General features: G+C 39.5%; 1 protein-coding gene across 3 annotated transcripts; it reads right to left on the bottom strand.

Moving 5' to 3' along the window:
• Positions 1–1,042: 1,042 nt before the first annotated feature.
• On the bottom strand, positions 1,043–19,647 carry prdm10 (PR domain containing 10). 3 transcript variants are annotated; one of them, XM_026288052.1, is made up of 25 exons: positions 17,825–19,326; positions 17,570–17,732; positions 16,936–17,066; positions 16,524–16,685; positions 15,803–15,862; positions 15,610–15,714; positions 13,056–13,236; positions 12,702–12,943; positions 12,421–12,621; positions 11,970–12,042; positions 11,320–11,437; positions 10,523–10,640; positions 9,432–9,716; positions 9,298–9,309; positions 7,725–8,069; positions 6,407–6,562; positions 6,031–6,210; positions 5,801–5,911; positions 4,809–5,009; positions 4,584–4,730; positions 4,238–4,408; positions 3,860–3,997; positions 2,864–3,038; positions 2,651–2,751; positions 1,043–2,556 (listed from the first exon to the last, which is right to left on the bottom strand). In XM_026288052.1, the coding sequence occupies exons 3-25, from the start codon at positions 17,005–17,007 to the stop codon at positions 2,365–2,367; spliced, it is 3,546 nt and encodes a 1,181-aa protein (XP_026143837.1). In that variant the 5' UTR covers positions 17,008–17,066; positions 17,570–17,732; positions 17,825–19,326; the 3' UTR covers positions 1,043–2,364. The 3 variants fall into 3 exon arrangements, with proteins under 3 accessions (XP_026143837.1, XP_026143835.1, XP_026143838.1); XM_026288050.1 differs by lacking the exons at positions 17,570–17,732; positions 17,825–19,326 and adding an exon at positions 19,384–19,647; XM_026288053.1 differs by lacking the exons at positions 9,298–9,309; positions 17,570–17,732; positions 17,825–19,326 and adding an exon at positions 19,384–19,645.
• Between the last annotated feature and the right edge of the window lie 2,571 nt (positions 19,648–22,218).

The raw sequence follows: 22,218 nt of genomic DNA, 5'->3' as shown, positions 1-22,218 counted from the left end.
GTTCCCCTCCTCCTAACACCAAGCCTTCATTCGCAAGATTAGAACCCATTGCATCACGGCTCGCGGCTTAGAGCAGCCATTCCGGGCACGTCCATCTGGGTTCTAAACACAATAAGACAAGGTTACTCGCTTCAGTTCACTCACAGGCCACCTTGTTTCAGGGGTATCATTCAGACTTCTATTCCATTCAAGATGTCTGAGTGTACAGATCTTTGAAACAGATCTTGGCACACATTTGTCCTGAGGACTGTTTCCTGATGGTGGATATGAAAGATCTGAAAGATTTTCATATCTACATCATCACAGACCTTTCTTGAGATTTGTATTCGAGAGAGTGGCCTATCAGTATGCGGTCCTACTATTTGGACTGTCTCTGGCCCCTCACACTTTTTACGAAGCTGGCCAATTGATTGGCGGATCCTGAATCATTCTTGTCTTCAGGCTGTGCCAGTCTGGGACTTGTCTGTAGTCTCTTCAAACCACTCCATTTTGCAAAGCTGTGGCCTTTGTCACTTAAAACCGCCCTGCTGATGGCAACCTGTTAAGACAGTCGCTTTACAAGGCTGCCAGTTACAAAGCAGAGGTTTTCTCACTGGATAGTCTTCGCCATAGCCTTGGCTTATACCTCAGAAGGCTAACAAAGCCCCAAAGGTGTGAGGGCCCACTCCACCAGAGGAACTTCCTACTCCTGGGCATGGCCAACTGGGATCTCTATTGGTGAGATTGCATGCAAATCAATGACCGTCACTTCAGTCGAATGCTTCTGATGAAATGACGCTGCTCCTTCAAGGTCTAGCGTACTAAAAAACCATTGGTTTGTGCAGCTACAGAATGTGAACAAATCAAGCTTCAGTACGGAGTAAAACAGGAGTATTCTGTTACTGGGTTTAAATGGGGGAAATTGTCAAAAGATTACATTATACTTGAAATTCTACTGTAGATAGATCTTAGTTTTGTATTTATTCCATAATACTGCTTTTAAAATAGGAAGTCAAAATAAAGCCAAGATGAGGGATTTGAGAACTGGCAGATGATAAAGACATGAAGTCTACAAAAGGATGTTTATTTACGATCACTAGGAACAACAGGAGACACCAACCCAGAGACACTGAGGCGCATTACTGTACATAAACTGTCAATAATTACAATACTCATCATAGTACAGATTTTTTTTTTACATTGTACAAGTTTGTCTCAGTATAAATAGTGTATGCTGGATACATTTCCCTTTCTCAGGTTCTAAAGTTGCAGCAGTGCTCCACTAATGGATGTGCAAAACCCAAATAAATACTAGTATGTCCATAAACACAAGTTACATGAAATACACAAGATCTTCCAGTCGTTTTAACAGATAATGCATAAAATAATATGAGGACTCTGATTTGGATTTTTTGGAGGATTTTTTGGAGGGTATAAAGGGTTCAACCTTCATCTGAACCTCATTCTGGCAGTTGACTTCTTCAGTGGAGCATATTTTAATTATTTATAGTTAATATAATTAAGTAATCATTTGGGGTTCGCTTTCATTTGCAAGGGAGCTGATGTGGGGATTGACGATCTGATCTGGGAAGTTTTGCGTTATCAAAATAATGCGATTTTGAGATTGATGTTAGATTCTCGAAATGAAATGTCAAGGTCATATTCCACTCTAAAACACATTACAAAAATACATTACATTTCATCGTAAGAAACTGAAGTATATTTTTGCATCGTGACATTATGTTCATGACAATCAAGCTAAATTTAATTCTAACACTTTATAGTAACAAAAATTAAGTCACAAAGCTTCACATTCTCTGTGCAAATTCTAATTCTCTCTTTGGATTTTGGGGTAAATTGTGATCTTTTATAAGATCCGCCTGCTCATCAAGGCAGTATTTTTCCAGGCTTTGCGGCTGTGCCAAATTTTACATGAAGATTTCCAAATATATTCAAACAAAAGCCAGCGAAATGAGGATCCACAGCGCTTGACCCCTTTTATTGTGGGGAAACAAAGAAATAATAATTAAAAAAAAAATCCTTTTAAAGGTCTCTCATCAGTCTTAAGTATGAATCTTTCAGTACTTTACTGAATTAAAAAAATAAAGAGGGAAAAAAAAAAAATACCAAAATGAAGATAAAAGGCAAGATGTCACAGGTTAAAAGTCATGATAGTTCCTGAAAACAAACACAATTAGGTATTTTTGGGTGTCTAGAGAAACACAGTTACCCACTCCAGTGTTTTTATTATTTTTCATACAAAAACATCTTCACTATTTGAGTTCATCTTTTTAACTCTTCAAGAAAATAAATCAGAAATCTGTTCATTTAAAGTAACTCTGCAGCTGAAGACGACAAATCAGTTTCTTCATGTGTGATTGAGGGTCAGGGTTTGGTGATGTGAACTTCACTGGCCCCTGTCCCGTTGGTGGTGGTGGTGATGATGTACTGCGTGGTGGTCTGCTGACTGACGGCCGGCTGCTCCAGTGGGTCGGGGTGAACCTGCCCAGCGGATGAAGGGACACTCAGCGGCTTACCATCCAGCTCCGTCTGTCCTTCCGAGATCACATAATGTGTCTGCACTCCACCAGAAACCAAAACATAATTGCACTACAATATGAAAACAAAAACAGTGGAATTTTTGTGGAAGCCAGATAGCTGTTCCACTCACCGTCTTGACCTGACTGCTGTTGCCGGACGCAGTGACGGGGGTGCTGGCCTCTGCTATCACATACTGAGTATGAGGAAGAGCCATCATCTGGATCTCAGAGGCTTACGGGAGCAAAGGGAGGAAAACACAATGCTGCCATCATGTTTTCTGTATAAATGCAGATTAATATATTGATAAATATCTATTACAGAAGCTTTTGCTGAAGATGCTTACGGTAACTCCTGTAGTTCCAGTTGCTGGGTAGGTACGCATGCTGAGCAGCACCTTGCGTCTGATTGGTGGACGTCTGTAGAGTCTGGCCCTGAGCGAGGGTCACAGGGGTCAGCTGGGTGGTGCTAAGCTCCTGAGCCGCTTGCTGAGAGGAGGGGCTTAGAGGCTGAGCTGAAACCTGATTGGATGATAGAAAGTGTTCAAATGTAAGAGATGGTAAGACTGATGCCACTAAACTACACAAAAGCATAACATTTTTATATATCATCCTAATATAACATCATGGACCAAAAATGTGGTCTTGGTGTGAATATGCTTTAAAAAAAAATTGCGAAATGTATCGCAGTATGAAAAAACTGGAATTTTCAGCAGAATTATAAAACTTTTAATCTAAAAACATAACTTTTTTATTTTATTTTAATCATTTTAGGGCTGAACAAATTGGAAAAAATCTTGATATAAAAAAATATTAATATAAAATAATCTTTACAAGAACCAACTTAAACATTTTTCAGTAACTATTTTACTTGAGATTTCATGAGCTATATTCCCACTGTTTTAAACTTATTCAGCATGACTATTAAATAATATATATTTTTAAAATATTTTCTATTAAATAATTTTTTTGCAATTATTATTATTAAATAGAAATATAAAAATAAGAAATATATTGTAGTAATACCATTGTCATGTAAAATAAATCAAGTATTTAATAAATCTTTTATTTTACAGTACTGTAAAAATTACAATACTAATAATTACAATTTATTCTTTTTAAACTTTAATCCATCAAGCATGATTCTGGTGACTTGCCAGAGAAAATCCATACAATTTAAAAAACCTGCAGTGCATACATTTATCTAAGGGGGATCTAAATTCACCGTTGGCAAGACTTGGTAGTCTATGAAGCAGAAATGCAAAACATCAGTAGTACATGTCTGGAAAAAGTATTGTTCAGCTCTACACAGGATGCATATCCTGTAAAAATCGGTGTCTCACCTGTGCATTGGCCTGCACCGTCCCCGTGGGCTCAGCCACCTGGATGTGCTGAACCTGAATAGAGTGCTGACTGTAACTGTGAGGGTCATGTAACTGACTCACATCGACTGTAGAGTGCTGAGAGTGAGGAGAGGACGCCTGCAGAGACAAACAGACACAGCCCTCGCTTATCAAATCAGTCCAAAACTCACCAGAAGACAGAAAAGCACTACACATAAACTGATTATGTACACAAGTATGCAAAATAGAAGCAGAGAACACTGTGTATGTACTATATATGCAAACAGTACCGCTCAGAAGTTCATGAAGTCAAAAGAATGAAAGCAATAATGAAGTAATAAAGAGCAAAACAGCGAGTGTGTATGAGTGTGTGCGTACCGGGGCCACCTGCACCACCTGCAGCTGTATGTGCTGTGGCTGGGACAGGCCTCCTCCTGCCTGAGACACTGGGATGTACTGGATCCTCTGGAAATCCCCTTGTGCTGTGCGGTAGTCTGTGGTCAGGGTCTGGGACAGCTCCGTCATGGCCTGGGTCAACAGATCGGTCGTCTAGGAGGAAGACAGAAACTGATGAATACTGGGTCGTTACCGATCATCTAATCAGTAACACTTTACTGATATCTCTTTAAAAGACAACTCTAAATTAAAATCATTCAACAGAATTCATTAGCTGTTGTTTTGACGTGTTTGGGGGAGTGTGTCTGAGCGTGCACATCGTGCTCACCACCACGGTCTCCGCAGTACTGCCGTCTGTTGTGATGACGGCAGGAGCGCTGCTGATGACGGTAGCAGCCAGAGGTGCCGGGATGCTGCTGCTGCTGCTGTACTGATACTCCGGATGCTTCTTACGGATGTGCTGGACCATCTTGGTCTAAAAATAAACAAAGACATAAGTTAGGACACATAAATCCATACAGATGAACACTCAGCATGTCATTGATGGCTGTACCTTGCTGCTGTACTGTTTGGCACAGTGTGGGCAGCAGACAGGTGCAGAAGCGATGGTGCCGGTCAGCTGTGTGTGTGTGCTCAGCATGGGGTCAGGCTCTCCCGGACCGGCCGGACGCAGCTTCCGGATACTGGGGGGCAGTTCTGCCCCAGGGTGGTTCTTCAAAATGTGGGCCTTCCTCTTACTGGCACTTTTATACACCTGAACATAATAACATAATTAAAAAATACAATTACTACTTACAGGGATGAATTACCTTCTTCAGTTGTTTATAATTGCATGATATAAATATACGTGTGTGTGTGTGCTGTTCAAAAGGTTGGTTCAGTAAGATTTTTTACGTTAATTAATTTTTAAAAGAGCATTTATTAATTTTCTAACAATATAAGTATTAACTATCACTTTTTTTATCAATTTAAAGTTTTTTTAAATTTAATTTTTTAATAAACTCTGTTCTTTAGCTTTTTATTCATTTAAAAGTATATACGGTTTCCAAAAAGAATATTTAGCTCTTTCCAACATTAATAATATATCAGCATATTTGATCTCTGAAGGATCATGTGACACTGAAGACTGCTGTAATGGCTGATGAAAATTCACTTTGCATCACAGGAAAATTTTTATTTTTAAAGTATATTAATACAGAAATCATTTATTTTAAGTTGCTATTATATATATATTATATATGCTATTATATTATATTTAACTATTTTCAGAGGAGGCACGAGGACACACTGCGATTGTCTTACAGCAGCTGACATTTGAAGTGGATCAAAAAAGTTCAGCAAAGTTGTTCTAATACAAGAACGCATTTTAGTTTAAGGACAACTTTGATGAAAGGTTTTGATCCACTTCAAATGTTGACTATTATAAATGCAGCCAATGCCGTTAAAATGAGCAGAACCAAAGAAGGTGGTAAGTCAGAATTGGCAGAGCTCACAGCTATCATGAACAACCCCAGAAGAACATTCATGTGTTGAAGAAGTCCAGACCTTATCACAGTACTGGCAAAAGTAATCTCTGTTGGGTTTAATTATGGGCAGCGTCAGCTCAGGAACCTCCTCCAATCGCATCTCAGGATGTCGTTTAGACAGGTGATTCACCTGTGGACAGGACAGTAAAAAAAATGTAAAAAAATTTTAGAAAAAAAAGACTCATTTTAGAAAGCCTAAGAGACACCAAAAAAGATCCTAGATTTAAGATTTTTTTAAAAAGTAAATACCAGCATTCCTCGTCTTCTGAAGCCCATCATACAGAGTCTGCATTTAAACATGAAGCTCTCAAAGTCGGTGGTGGGCTCCTTCTGTTTCAAAGCTTTGGTGCGGTGGATGCGGTCCGCCTTTTTGGCCTCACGTTCAGGGTTGTGCATCCTCTGCATGTGCTCCCGTAGTTTATCCTTCCTCTGGCCAACAAAGGAGAAGCAACACACAACAAAATAAATGAGAAGTTGTTAAACACTCAGACACATTCTTTTCGTGTTTCATGCCTAACTGTATTTGGGTTCAAAGCTTAAAGACGCATAAACATCACAATGCACTGAATTTATTTGTGGATACTTTTATGCATGAACGATATTCATCTGGGCATATCTGAATCACCTTAAACTGTTTTCCACAGGTGGAGCACAGGAAGTCCTTGCGGTCAGAGTGGCGAAGCATGTGGAGGCGTAGTTTATCAGGCCTGCAGAAGGCTTTATCACACTCTGTACACTGGAAGATCTTCTCGGAGTGGAAACTTCTCACATGTTTCTTAACCTGCACGACACAGATGCATGATTGGCTAATCACACCATTAAACATCAGAATACTGCCATGTAACCAGACCAGACACTTTTGATTTCATTTTTTTCCCCCTTGAAAATCCACTTGTTATCAAAGCTTTACATCACATGCTCACCAATGGATCCTCTGCAGTGAATGGGTGCCGTCAGAATGAGAGTCCAAAACAACTGCTAAAAACCTCACAATAATCCACACCACTTCAGGCCATCAATTCACATCTAGCGAAGACAAAACCTGTGCATTTGGAATAAATTGTGTAATAATAATAATAATAATAACTATAATTTTGTCTGAATGAGGGGAGAAATATGCACAGATTAATCACGGTTTAAAAACAACTATATACAGTCAAACCAAAATGTAATCAGACACTGTCAAGATTTCTCACATTATCAGAGTTTATTCACTATAGTTTAGAACGACTGTAAAAACGAATTCATCTTGATAATGTCCGATAACTAAGAAAGGTATGTAATGAATCAGGGTTGAATAGCTGGAAGCTGATAGATTCAAGCACTCAATTAAATAATACCAATTGAGGTCAACCAATTACCAAGCAATGCTTCACTTTGTTCCGTCTGTGGGGTAAAAAGGTCCCATTAGCAATTGAAGAAAAACATTTTAAGCAGAACATGGTCAGGTCAAAATGTCTGAATAATTTTTGGTCCCAAAGTTTTACTGGTAGTCCATTATATGAAGATTTGTTGGATATAATGTCACAGTTTACTTTATTTTGCTATACATGAACAAAAGTGTCCTTCAGCCACTAGTAAAATGTATATATTGGTGGATTTTGATGTGAGAGGATAACGTGGGATGGTCTTTTTCACTGGAGTAAGCATTATTATTGATTTTGGGCACCCAAAAATGATGGTTAAATTGTCTAAGTGATGGATTTCTTTCTTAAAAACAAGCAGCGTTTCATTTTCACAAAACATTAATAGATGTTTGTCAGCTGTTTGGTCTCTCATTCTGACGGCACCCATTCACTGCAGAGGATCCATTAGTAAGCAAGTGATGTCATGATAAACTCATCTACCCCTCTATCATGGACGAAGTCAATTTTCAGCATATTTTCATTTTTATGTGAACTACTTTGCGATTATGTGTACATCTGTTTGTTAGCACACCACACCTGTATGAAGTCTGTGAAGGTTTTCTTGCAGGAAGGACAGGAAAAGCAGCCGTTGACCAGGTGAACCTCCACATGCACTTTGAGCAGGTCCAGTCTGTCGTAGGACTCGGCGCAGAAGAGGCAGGAGTAGGTGCGCTGGTCCGAGTGCAGCTGCAGGTGATCCTCAAGCGCAGAGCTGGACAGGAAGCCCTTACCGCACTGATGGCACATGTGACGGCAGCCGTCCCGCCCGTGGTATCGCATGTGCTGCTCCAGCTTGTCTTTATCTCGAAAGGCTTTCCCGCAATGAGAACATTTAAAGGGTCGAAAGGACTTACGGATGAATAGATGCTGGAGAGCGGCATTCTGGGTAAGGGAAGAGAGAAAGCATGGAGGAATGAGAAGACGACCAGGTGAAGAATCCAAGCAGGATGATGAGGAATCACTTCGATTACACTGAAGTCATATGATCTGTGAGCGATGACACAATGCACTCGGGTGGTCTGTATGTCACAGAGGTGGGCGGCTGAAACAAGGCGCTTCCTTTACATGCAGAACACAAACAGGACAAACATCTTCCAGTTGTAGCTCGTTCACACAAAAATGAACATTCTGTCATTTATTCTGCTTCACATCGTTCCAAAACCAAAACACTTTCATCCATGGAAAGCAAAGAATGGTTTACATTGCCAATATTAATGGCTCTCTTAATTTATTTGCTTTCAAATGTTAAACAATGGAGCTTTTATTTTGTCAAATTACTGTATTAGTAGTGTGAACCACTTTTACAGTGTTTTTTGGCATTTTTGAAGCACAAGAGTAAGCACTAGTGCTCGCTATTAACAGATTTCCCAGTTCAGTTCAATTCCAGCTCACAACAAGCTCTTGATTTGATTTGATTCTGATTTAGATATCAATTCATTTGGCTATAGATCAGGTACAGTATACAAGCTGTCCATCAGTAAATTACTATAATACTGAAGGGTTTAGATAACAACCAGTCCAAATTTAACAATTTTTAACGATTTAATTTCAGATCAACTCTCATTAACAAACATTTAAATTTCACACAAGCCTATTTTTCTTTTTAATTCTGTAATTAACTTTCTACTTCTATTTTTGTTAAAATATGAACATTTAAAATAAAGAGGGTTTATGAGCACTCAGCACAAAAATGGTATTCCGTGTAATTTTATGATTCAAATTCAATTTAAAATCTAAGACTTTGTTTAATATTGAAAGTAATGAAGCACAAAGCTTATTGTGAATATTGCACGGTAGGCAAGCTACATATAAAACTAAGCAATGTTTTGTTCATGCATCACCAGAAAACAGCATAGATTCTTTGGATTTAAGATTTGATATTTGTTGATCAAAATCAATATTCAATCAATCCGGGCCTAGTATCCTACAATTAAATGATGTGAATGTTCATTTCTGGAGCAGCTGTCCTAAAACTCTGCTGTTGGTTAAATGATGAAGCTCGGGGACTGAACGGATACAGACAGATGTAATGGGGATGTAGGGAGTCAACACTGTATTGACTGAAGGAGGAAGTTTCCTCTGACTCCACTCTGGCCCACATTAGACCTACCTGCATGTCCACCTTAACGTGCAGCACGCAACAAAAGAGAAAGACACAGCCACACACACGCTACTGTTAAATAACTCTAGCCTACTCAACACACTACAATGCAGAGATCTGAGGTTGTGGGTCACTCCTCTTACCCTAATCCTCCTCGCCCTCCTCATGTCCTGTGGTGTGAGGTGGGGGTCTTCGGGACTTGTCTGAGACAGGTCCTCTTTGGCAGACTCTGGGACTTCTGTGGCTGGAGGTGGGGTGACAGAATCCCCCTCCTCTTGCAGTACCTCGGTGTGGGTTTCTGGGGTATCAAGCCCTTCTTCCGTCTCGGTCTCCATCGATTCAGCTGCCATTTCTACCCCCTTCAGCCCATTTAGAGCTCCGTCCGTTCGCTCCTCAAATGGTAGTTTATCTACAGATGCTAAAAGCTCCTACAGCAGGTACCAAGACAAAAGTTTTGCTGTCGATTCAAACGTTTAAACGTTCATAAAGAGATCAGAGATCCACTCTGCATCGAGCAAACTAATTTTAGCTAACCTTGCCATATTTGATGATTCTATGTGTGTGAGTTAATCAATGTTTATATGTGAATAAAAGTCTAAATTATATCTGTTCATCTTATAATACAAAATTTGCCTCCTCAGAAGACTTTTTAAACTGTTCCATTCACATGGATTACTTTTACGATGTCTTTATTAACTTTTTGAGGCATCAAATTTTGGGTACCGTATTTTCCGGACTTTAAGTCGCACTTTTTTTTTCATAGTTTGGCTAGTCCTGCGACTTATAGTCAGGTGCGACTTATTTATCCAAATTAATTTGACATGAACCGAGAGAAATGAACTAAGACAATGAACTAAAAGAAAACATTACCGTCTACAGCCACGAGAGGGCGCTCTATGCTGCTCAGTTCTCCTGTAGTCTACACTGAAAACATAGAGCACCCTCTCGTGGATGTAGACGATAATGTTTTCTCTTGGTTCTTGGTTTTAAATAAATGCGTCTTATAGTCCAGTGCGACTTATATGTTTTTTTCCTCATCGTGACGTATTTTTGGACTGATGCAACTTATACTCAGGTGCGACTTATAGTCCGAAAAATACGGTAAATGGACTTTCAGTGGAGGGACATAAATCTCTCAAGTTTTATAAAAAAAAAAAAAAAAGTGTTTCGAAGTTGGATGAATATCTTACGGTTTTGAAATGACATGATGGTGAGTAAATGAGGTCTGCAGTACCTGTGTTTTGTCAGCACTCTCAACAGGAGTCTGTGGGCAGATGAATTTCGTACGTCGTCCTGGTCGCCGTGCAGCACCGAATCGTTTCCTGCCCCTTCCTCGGCCGCGGCCTTTTGGCCTGGAAAAGAAGAATTTTTGCCAGATTCTGCAATGGACTCACTTGCTATGTTTCCATCCAACGTTTTGAATAAAACCTATGTGCAAACTTGGAATATTGCATGAATCGTTCGAATAAAGGATTGTTTCCATCCAGAGAGTTAAAGACAACAAAATCATTACTTCCTGAATAACCTGCGCTAAATATCACAAAGAAAAACTTCATTTGCTGCAGTGGGAGAAGGCACTTTATATAATAATAATATATAATAAATTTTTTGTTTGTATGTTTGTAAATAAATGTTTGTTTTCAATAAATTACGAGCTTCGGAGCATGCAGACGAATAGTGGTCGACTGATATATTGGCCGATATTTGCCATTTGTCAACTATTGGCATCTGTCAATATGTTTTTCTGCTTGTCCGATGTGTTAAGAGGCGGGACTTTTATTTTGACGTAGTTGAGAGCTGCTTTCCAAGATAACTTCCCGAGAGTGTTTCCATAATAGTTTATACGCACGTTTTCTTACTGGATAGGAAATGTATCCGACTTCGTTTTAATGTGCATTTTAAGAATTTATGTGCATCTTGCGTTTCCATTCAGCGTTTTATATGTGATATCCCAAATGTGCATGAAAATAGGTAGATGGAAACATAGCTACTGTCAGGAATACGATCATAAACATCGGAGAAATCAGTCACCTTTGGATGAGGTTCAGCTTGTCGTCGTGCATGTTTAAGTGCTGCTGAAGCTGCTCTGAGCTCATGAACCGTCTGTTACACTCATAGCACGGCCAGTTCTTCTCCTGCTCACGTAAAACTGACCCAGGAACCACAAGAGAAACATCTTTTTCAGATAATACTGAGATAACATCATAGATCAGATGTAAATACTAGGGGTACAGTTCGAAGTTTAATAGTTAAAGGAGGAGTTTATAAGCATTTAGTGTGATTCTTTTTTAATTCATGACTCCCATTGTTGTTATATGGATGACGTTTTTTTGATTAATAGATTCATATAGATTTAAGGTTTTAAGCTTTGATCCGTGTGTAATCAGTGTCATTGATGTGATCAGAAGCTTTAAGAAATATTACATTCTTTCCAAAGGATATGATATTATGTAAATATAATTAACTGAAATTAATGCACATATTTAAACTTCATTTTACATTTTATTGTATTGAAGAAGAAAAAAACACGCAAAATGACTGGAACTCTGAGAAAGTTAGCAATTACATCCTTAGTAAATATCTAGTCTTTCATGCCTGTGGCTATGTGAATGAATCACTAATGTCCTCAACTATAACACTTCCAGCAGATACTAATTTCAAAGAAGACAATGACAATTTACCTTTTCTCTCTTCATCTGTGACATCATGAACTTTCTGGTGGACAAACTCGGCATATGATGCAGCGTACCACACCTGAAGAGAAGACCGCATGTGAAACTCTTTACTTGAAGTATAGAATAAAATAAAAAAACAACCACATAACCAACAGAAACGTACTTTATTTCAGCTAGTTGCAAAAGCAACACTTCTTAGTTTTGTTTAGTTTTAGATTAAGTATTAAAAAAACTAAAAATAAAAGAACAAAACATTTTTTTTTTTTATAATAAAAATGACAAGACTAAAATTAAAATCAAAAAAAGAAAATATTAAAATAAAATCCAAATATTAAGAGAAACTAAAATAGTATCTTCAATTAATATTTAACACTGGTAGAAATCAACTAATAATAAAATGTTTAGCAATATGGACCAGTCTTTTGATACAGATGAGAAAGGGTTCCTTTAAGCGCACCTTAAGCTCCTGTTTGGGCTGTATGTTCTTAATGGTGGTGTAAAAGATGTCCGAGCCGTATTGATAAGCCACCAGGTTCTGCTCCAGGTGATTCTGAGCCGGCCGGACAAACATCATCCAGTTACATCGCTCTTCATCAGTCAGGTCAAACCAGAGGTCCTCTGCCCTCTCGCCTTCTTTTTCAGGGTCTAGCATGTATAACTACACAGAAGCAAACAGCAGGATGTGAGAATTTTACACACAATACTAGAAAACTATGTAGATTAAGAGGTTTGTCGTACTTTGAGGTGGATGTGCGTGTCCTGCAGCTGGCTCTGTGACACCAGCGGCCCCTCTATAGGACCGAACTGTGTGCGTTTGGGGATACGCCTCTTGGTAAAGACTCCGCCCAGGAAGCGGTCGATATACAGGACGAGAGGAAGACTGGCCCGAGCCTTGGACATCACAGGGCGGCTCAGGATGGGGTGCAGAGGACCGTGTTTCATACATGCTCCAAGATTAGCATTGTTACAGTCTTCACACCCTACACACAGAAATAATAACACATGATCATATTCAAAAGACTCGACCTTGCATTTTGCAAGAGAACTAAAACGTATTTCCTTGCACCACTTGAGTGTTAAATGTCTCCTCACAGAGGTTCTGAGGGGTGAACGGCTGGGGCGTCCTGGGTTCCCAGTCGTCCATGTCAGAATCGTCGCTATCGTTGTCTTCCTCCTCATCCTCTGAATCCACAGTGGAATCGGTGGCCCCCAGGGGACTCGACGAGGCCTCCGGCATGTTCGGAAGAGCTGCATTAGTCACAGCAAGTTGGCTCTGTTGGGAAACAATCACTTTCTAGTCAAGAGGAGGTTAATCTGGCTTCACTAATGCAAGTGATGCTTTATTTCATACACTGTAGTCTCATGCCTATGGTAAGACAATGTTAAGAGGCCTTTCAGGTGAACAGCTCACTTCTCCGGCCATGTTTACACAACAACGATGTAGTCAAAAAATGGAAACGGTTTTCCCTTGTGTTTTTAAAAAGTTTCACGCATACACAATTTTTTTTTGTTTACTATTCGTGTTAACACAAATATGCGGAAAAACGGCCAAAAATGCTGACTACGTATGCAAGGCCAGTAGATTGGTGCTGTAGGGAAGTGACGATTGTATGAGATGCATCTCCACTGTTGGTTGTAATATTGGTGAAGTAAATCCACACTTTGCTGAAGGAGTGTTAGCCAGCTCTTCAGCAGCAACAACAGTACCATACACTCCACCACGGTTGTGTATGTTTGTTCGCACTTGCCTTTATAATCGACACGTACTGTGCATGTCTACAAACCTAACACATACTACGCATGCGTATGACGTCACTGTTTTCAAAAATACCCCTGTTGGGTGTTTCCACAGAAACAATAATGGTGGCGTTTCCAAAAACTTGCACTTTGAAACCTGTTTTCAAAATTATGCTTTTTCAGTGCCCAAAACCCAGCTGCTGTGTAAAAAAAAAAAGAAAATTACACATTTTAGACTGAAAATGTTGTTGTGTAAACGGCCCCTCAGAATAAAATAAAAGATCAAACTAATTGCAGCACAGCACTGTGTTCATGTGAGCAGCGCACGACTCTGTTTTCAGCATCTCGGTTCACACTGAAACAAACTGTCTGCATGTGTGAATTTAAAGGGGGGGGTGAAATGCTATTTCATGCATACTGAGTTTTTTACACTGTTAAAGAGTTGGATTCCCATGCTAAACATGGACAAAGTTTCAAAAATTAAGTTGTACGTTTGAAGGAGTATTTCGGTTCCAAAAATATTACTTCCGGTTTGTCACAAGTTTCGGAAAGTTTTTTTCGAGTATGGCTCTGTGTGACGTTAGATGGAGCGGAATTTCCTTATATGGGTCCTGAGGGCACTTCTGCCGGAAGAGCGCGCTCCCGTATAGCAGAGCAATGAGAGCACAACAGACTTCACTGATCAGAGCGAGAGCGTCACGAAATGTCACAAAAGGAGTGCGTTTTTGGTTGCCAGGGCAAGACAACCCTGCACAGATTACCAAAAAAAAAACAGCATTAAGGGACCAGTGGATGGAGTTTATTTTTACAGAGCATCGACGAAGTTGTGCAAGTGTTTGTGTTTGTTCCCTGCATTTCGAAGATGCTTGTTTTACAAACAAGGCCCAGTTTGACGCCGGATTTGCACATCGTTTATTTCTTAAGGGTAATGCAGTCCCAACGAAAAAGGGTCACGATCGTGTGTTGGAACCGCAGGCCGTGAGTAAAACTGCTTCAAATATCTCTGTGTTATTAATTTAGCTATCGGCGTGTAAGCACATCAAGTAAACAACATGCGATGTTGTCATCAAACTGCACTTTCCACATGTACAGCTTAAAAAAAAAAAAAAAAAGATGACATTTTCCAAAACCGCTAAGCAAATATATACAGTTTCAGTACGTTACATACCACATAGAGACTGATTGCTGATGCTGCTCTTGTTCAATTTCAGCCTCTGGATCTGATTCTGGATCATAAATATACGCGGAATCTGACTGTTAGCCATGGTTTGTTTTGGTTGGTTTTGTCCCCACGGCGTCAATGCAAAAGCTTACTCGCGCTCGTGATTCTTTAGCTCCGCCCACACGTCACGCCTCCAGCCACTCGTGTTTTTCCGGGAAAAATCGTACAGACTATCTTTCTCTTATGAATATAATAAAACTAAAGACTTTTTGGAGTTATGAAGGATGCAGTACTACTCTATAGGTACTCAAGATTAACAGGATATTGAGTGAAAACGAGCATTTCACCCCCCCTTTCATGTGCATTTGAGAACTGTGAGACACAGTGCCAGTTATGCTTTATTTTCACATTTGCATAATTTCCCAAATATTTGTGGACAGATGATTACAGTATTTTACTGTATTTTTTGCAAACCCATTTTCACAGAAATTACCATTTTTCTTTCAGAAGAAATCTAGACCTAAGTTTTGATATATAACTAATGTAGTGTAAAGCAAAATAAGTCAGTGGTTTTCCTGGAGAATTGGGCTACTTTTATACGGTTGCTGCAGGTGATCATTTTGTCTTGAGGGTTAAAGCAATCAGCATCCCTGGAACACGATTTGAAGGAGGTAAAAGAGGTTTGAGTCTATGATTCCAAATCAACACAAAAACTCCTGCTGGATATGTTTCACAGTGCGGGTTCACCTGTGTCACAGGCTCCAGGATCGCCTGTGGGCCATCAGCTACATTACTCAGTACGTGCAGATTTGCAGTGTTCATGTTCTGACCGCTGGGAAGCAACACAGTCACCTGACATGCAACAGATAATGTTAGTGGTCAACATCAATGAAAAATAAATAAAATAAATACCTGATAATGCTATGGAATGCCACACTACCTGTTGTGTTGTGCCATCTTGCTGAATATAGGCCACTTGGGGCTGATCTGTAAACACCGCCTGAACAGGAACGAAAAAGAGCAGTAAACCTGAGTTACAGTGTTCGAGATTATTTATCAGAAGGAGTACATATGAAAATAACATTCAGTCCGCCAATAATCACCACAAACTTAACCCAACAAAGTGACCGATCTTGTATCACACTTTTAAGGGGTTTATTCTGCAATCGATTGCACAGCTTATTACACATCACCTGTTTGCACAATAAATCAATCATTAAATATGGAGCTGAAATTAGGAACAAAGAAAACAACAAAGTGGGGCAAGTGAAAAATTAAATTAGCACAGCTTTGCAGGAAACTCTTCAATTACATGTTCATAACACAAAAGATTGTAAAGAATGCTCTGACTGTATTTTTACTTTTTTTAGTCTGGAACATGTTCATCTCTCCCTTTAATATTTGTCGTTTAATGAGATGCTAATGTCTTTCCCCACATGCTTTTGGTAGCAATACAGAATACATTCACATTTTTAGTGTTGTAATATTTAAATTTGAATGCATTAGCTAACATTAATATTAACATTAAGTTGCATAATAGCAATAGGAGACTAAACTTATCAAAATATTACCTTCACAAGCTGCTTTGTCTATCGATCACCCTTCTACAATTACAGCAATAATTATGAATCATAACCCTGTGTGCTGGCTGTGCCCCACACCTGCGATCCATCGGCTGGGTGTATGTACACCAGTGTGTGTTCGGCCGACTCCACCGAGGTGTAGGAGCTCCCGTCTGCAGCGTACACGACCTGCTGCTGAGCGCGGTCAGACTGCTCTCCGCTGTACACGATCTGAGCCACCGCACCGCTCTCGAAATGCACCTGCACACATTATCGTATCATAACAATAACACTTTTGCAGGATGACATGCTTAATTGTAATGCAATTGAAATCAAGATCCTTCATAGAGATGTTTTAAAGCATTTGTTGATTAAGAAAGAGCGGCAGTGCATTCTAGAGAAGTGAAACAGAGATACATGCTTTATTGGTTTTCGGTTGAAGAATGTGAGATGCAGGTAACTAAACAGTTCCACGTAACTAATCGAACTACAGAGTAAGGTTTGGCTGTACCTGAGGAGTATTTCCAGTGTCATTGTTGGCTGCTGTACTCCACACATGTGTTGACTCCTGCTTGGCCTCCATTGCATCAGAACGAGGTGAGAGCGAACCCCTCCTCCACCAATCCACCGCTCATCAGCCACCTGCACATGCATTACACAGAGTGACATGGCTTTTTAAGATTTTAGATCCATGACTTCTTTAAATAGCTTGAGCCATTATGAAAACCCATATTAATTGACCACTGCTCTGAATATGGGGGGGGGGGGGTGTCTATGGTGGCCATGGCCCTGAGTAGAATATCATCACAAATTATACACTGAATAATGTAGTGTGCAACATTTTCACCACATGACCTCAGAAGGTTTCATTGATAGGTCTTATCTTTCCTGTTGTGACAAACATCCAAGTGTAATGGATTATCAAAAAACAGAACCATTCACAACTTGGTGTTAACTGGATGTTGAAATGTGGAGATTGCACTCAAAAGTGAACGCAGATGAACTTGAGGTTGAAGGGGTGAGTTTAAGGGTGAATCGGAATGTGTGCAAAGGATTGTGGGTGATTGAAGGACACTTGATGCATCCTTCAAAGCAGGCTGAATGAGGGACACGAAAGGAAGACTGCCTACTAAGTATAGGCTTACTTCACAAAGCTTTATGATGTGGCAGCCTTACGAGGACGTGTCCTTCCTTTTGACTAAATGACTAGAGAAGTCCTGCATTCGTCACCAGAGATGCCCGAGGTGTTTGTTAACACCATAAACTGTAATGAATAAACCTCAGGCTGAAGGAAAAATAAATTCACGTCTGTAACGTAGAGAAGGAGAAGAAGGTTTAACACTCTTCGGCAATAAAACAAAACAAAGAAGTTCAATAAAGTAATTTTTGCTTATAAGTACCGTTGCATTGGATCATCAAAGATCAGCAGCAAAGACATCAGTTCATTATATGGGATTAGATACATTTGTGTTATTTAACATATTTAATTATTGCCAGTTTGTGACATATTCTGAGTTTGCATTTCACTTTCTTAATTCATTTTGATGAATACTAAGACTTTTTCTCGAGTGATTAATAAATGCACATTTACATTCACTCTAGATCTACATCATGTTCACACAGTGCACACAATGGCTCTTTACTTCAGATTTCTCCCAATTTGGGGACAGGGGACTTGTAACTCAGTTATTTTCTTGTAAATTAAAATGTAATGCGTTACTTTACTAGTTACTTGAAAAAAGTAATCTGATTACATAACCCACGTTACTTGTAATGTGTTACATCCCCAACATCTTATGTAAGGTGATACATAATAGCAAACTCAACTGTTTGACTGCATCTACTATTATAAAATGTAAACTATATAACTGCCCAATTCCAATCAGCTAAAGGAATGAGATGTTATAAACAAAAACTATTTTTCTGTAAAGATGCCTTGCAAAGGTGTGCATTGTGTCAAGCATTAGACAAATACATTTGACTTGGCCTCAGGGAAACCTTTGGAAATCTCAGTTTTCATATTCGCAAGATTTTTCCAGACCAGACTGTGTTCATCTTGTATAAGAAATAACGTTACTCCAAATTAATGGGATAACTCGCTTACAAAAATCATTATTATCATAATGATAATTTATGCCATGAGATTTACATGGAACTCTAATGTACTTAAAAAATAACATGATCAGTCTGACAGTGGCTGATGTGAACGGAACAGATAAAAGCTCAGGCTCGACGCAGTTCATCCGTTGATAGTGTTATTATTAGTAATTTACTGAAATGCTAAAAGCTCGCGGTTTAACCCGAACACGGGCGCGCAACGCTACTGGAGCAGCGGTCAGTCTAATACTGCACGGGGGTAACGTTAGAGGAGACACACGGCCGGACAGAAGATACCCAACACCAGCGACGCAAAAAAACACACACACAGACGCCGATCACCCCGGGCCTCTTCAAACCCTGAGACAGATACAGAGTTTATAAAGGCTGTGATGGCGAATGAAGGGCTCTGGCTGTCTGTGAGGCTCTCTCCCCCCCGTCTGAAGCCCGCAGGTTGGGAGTTCCAGTCGGACTATACCACACAACCAGCAGCGGCACAGAAACACTTTCACAGCAGCTTTAACAGACATAAACCCGCGCTGGGCGCCGGCAACGACAGAGGAGTGAGAGCAGAGGGCCTGTTCAATCTGGAACGGCCCTACGATGTCGTTTTAATCGAGTACACTAGTTTCATAAAGGTTTTGAAATGCAGGACAGGGGCGCTTGGCTCCCCGCGCATAGATGAACCCGACGCGCTTCGCGAGAGTCTGAGGCAGAATGAGGAAAACGCGACGCGACACGACTCCATTTTGGGTGGGACTAAGACAACAACAAAGCACGGCGAAGACACTTGACAAAATATATCTACCCTCTAATCGACCGTCCAACGCAAAACAGCCTGTGAATCTTACGTGACACTTACTAAGAGACGATCCTGAATCCGCGCTTAAGCTTCGGGTGTGGATTTCCCGAGAGTTTTCATCATTTTTAGGAAAAGGTTGAAGTGGGTCTTCCCTCTGAATGGTAGCTGCAGAGATGGCTGCCTTGCATATATTAACATAATCTACCTAGCAACAGACCCGCGGCCCCAGGCGACGCTTTCTACATTGCGATATATGTCGATGGAGATTTGCAGGAATGATAGGGATAAAATGGCATATATGATGTGCTGGATAAAGTCCGCGTCCTTTATTTTGAACTCCGATATGTGTAAATTGTTTTTCATATCGAGATAATTGGCATTTGATGTTCGTATGCCATTCTCCTCACTGTGCCAATGGGAATTTTCCGCCATTTCTCCCAACCAATGAAAAAAATAAAACGACTTCAAGGCCGTCCAATGAATAAAAAGAGAACGCGCCAATGACAATTCAATCGCGTCACACAAGCACTTGTGTACATATATGCACTAATATGTTTCATATACATTTCTACATTTTATATAACACACATTATATTCATGATATAATATATAAATGAGACCATGGACCATAAAACCAGTCTTAAGTAGCATGAACATGTTTGTAGCAAAAGCCAACAATACATTGTATGGGTCAAATCAATTTAGGATAAAGATATTATTATAATACATTTTGTAAAACTCCTACCGTAACTATTTAAAAACGTAATTTTTGATTAGTATTTTTTTTTTTTTGCATCTCCTCAGATTCCAGATTTTCAAATAATTGTAATCTCAGCCAAATATTGTACTATACGAACAAACAATACATCAATAGAAAGCGTATTTATTCACATCTCAATAAAAAAAAAAAAAAAAAATATATATATATATATATATATATATATATATATATATATATATATATATATATATTTACCCTTATGAATGGTTTGTGGTCCAAGGTCACAAATTATACAATTATATAAACAAAACCCCTTTCAGGATTTCTTTAAAGTCTGAATTTCCTAAATTAAATTAAGTCCTAAAAATGTCTTATATCAGAAAATCTTAAATACTTCAACTAGTAGCATTGAATATTACATGCACAGTATATTTCTAATTGACATACAGATTGAACGTGAAATGGTGTTTTCTGAGAAACTGAAGAAAAAAATAAATAGTTGATGGTTAAAACTGCACTGGACCAGACAGGACTAGCAAAAAGTGCTCGGCCCTGACAAGTCATAGATTTGTCTCACCAGGAGTGATGGTCAGACTTGTGTTCATCATTAAAGGAGTGAGTGTTACACTGTCTGAGGTCTGTAGTCTTGAACGGGATTGATTTGGAGGTGGAGGGTCATTCATTGTCAGGGTCGGTGTGTCACAGGATCAGACTGAGCTTATCTTCCCTTCAGACTCATCCTGACATGATCCTCCAGCAGGACTCTGCAAATCTGCAGGTTCAGTCTCTCTAAGTTGTTGAATCTTCATACAAGTATTTAGATGTTAGAATAGTTCACCCAAAAAATTATAAATGTACTCACCCTTAGGCCATCCAAGATGTAGATGAGTTGGTTTCTCAGCAAGTGATGTAATGCTACATTTCTCCAAATCGGTTCCCATGAAACAAACTCACTGTCAGCAAATTTCCATTTTGGGGTGAACTATTCCTTTAAAGAAGCTTGTGGCTACAACACATTCTGACTGTAACTTTGTGTGTGTGTGTGTTTCATTATGAAATATGTAAATGTAATTCCTGCATATTTTACAATAATAATAATAATATATACACACACACACACACACACAGGTGCTGGTCATATAATTAGAATATCATAAAAAAGTTGATTTCATATTGACTGATATATTTAAAATTTTTATTCCTTTTAATTTTGATGATTATAACTGACAACTAAGGAAAATCCCATATTCAGTATCTCAGAAAATGTGAATATTGTGAAAAGGTTCAATATTGAAGACACCTGGTGTTACACTCTAATCAGCTAATTAACTCAAAACACCTGCAAAGCATTTAAACGGTCTCTCAGTCTAGTTCTGTTGGATACACAATCATGGGGAAGACTGCTGACTTGACCTTGCACTAAAGGTCATTGCAAAAGAGGCTGGCTGTTCAGAGCTCTGTGTCCAAGCACATTAATAGAGAAGCGAAGGGAAGGAAAAGATGTGATAGAAAAAAGTGTTCAAGCAATAGGGATAGCCGCACCCTGGAGAGGATTGTGAAACATAACCAATTAAACATTTTGGGGGGAGATTCACAAAGAGTGGACTGCAGCTGGAGTCAGTGCTTCAAGAATCACTAAGCACAGACATATGCAGGACATGGGTTTCAGCTGTCGCAAACCTTGTGTCAAGCCACTGTTGAACAACAGACAGCATCAGAAGCGTCTCGCTTCAAAAAGGACTGGACTGTTGCTGAGTGGTCCAAAGTTTTCTTAAACTAAATTTTCGTTTCCTTTGGTTATCAGGGTCCAAGAGTCTGGAGGAAGAGAAGAGACACACAATCCACATTGCTTGAGGTCCAGTGTAAAGTTTCCACAGTCAGTGATGGTTTGGGGTGCCATGTCATCTGCTGGTGTTGGTTCACTGTTTTCGGAAGTCCAAGGTCAATGCAGCCTTATACCAGAAAGTTTTAGAGCACTTCATGCTCCCTTCTGCTGACCAACTTTATGGAGATGCAGATTTCATTTTCCAACAGGACTTGGCACCTGCACACAGTGCCAAAACTACCAGTACCCGGTTTAATGACCATGGTATTTATTGGTACTTAATTGGCCAGCAACTCATCTGACCTTAACCGCATAGAAAATCTATGGGGTATTGGGAAGAGGAAGATGC

Source organism: Carassius auratus, chromosome 18 (assembly GCF_003368295.1).
Source record: "Carassius auratus strain Wakin chromosome 18, ASM336829v1, whole genome shotgun sequence".
Taxonomy (NCBI): Eukaryota; Metazoa; Chordata; class Actinopteri; order Cypriniformes; family Cyprinidae; genus Carassius; species Carassius auratus.
Note: the sequence above shows the minus strand (reverse complement) of the source record. Positions and strands in the feature narration are given on the sequence as shown.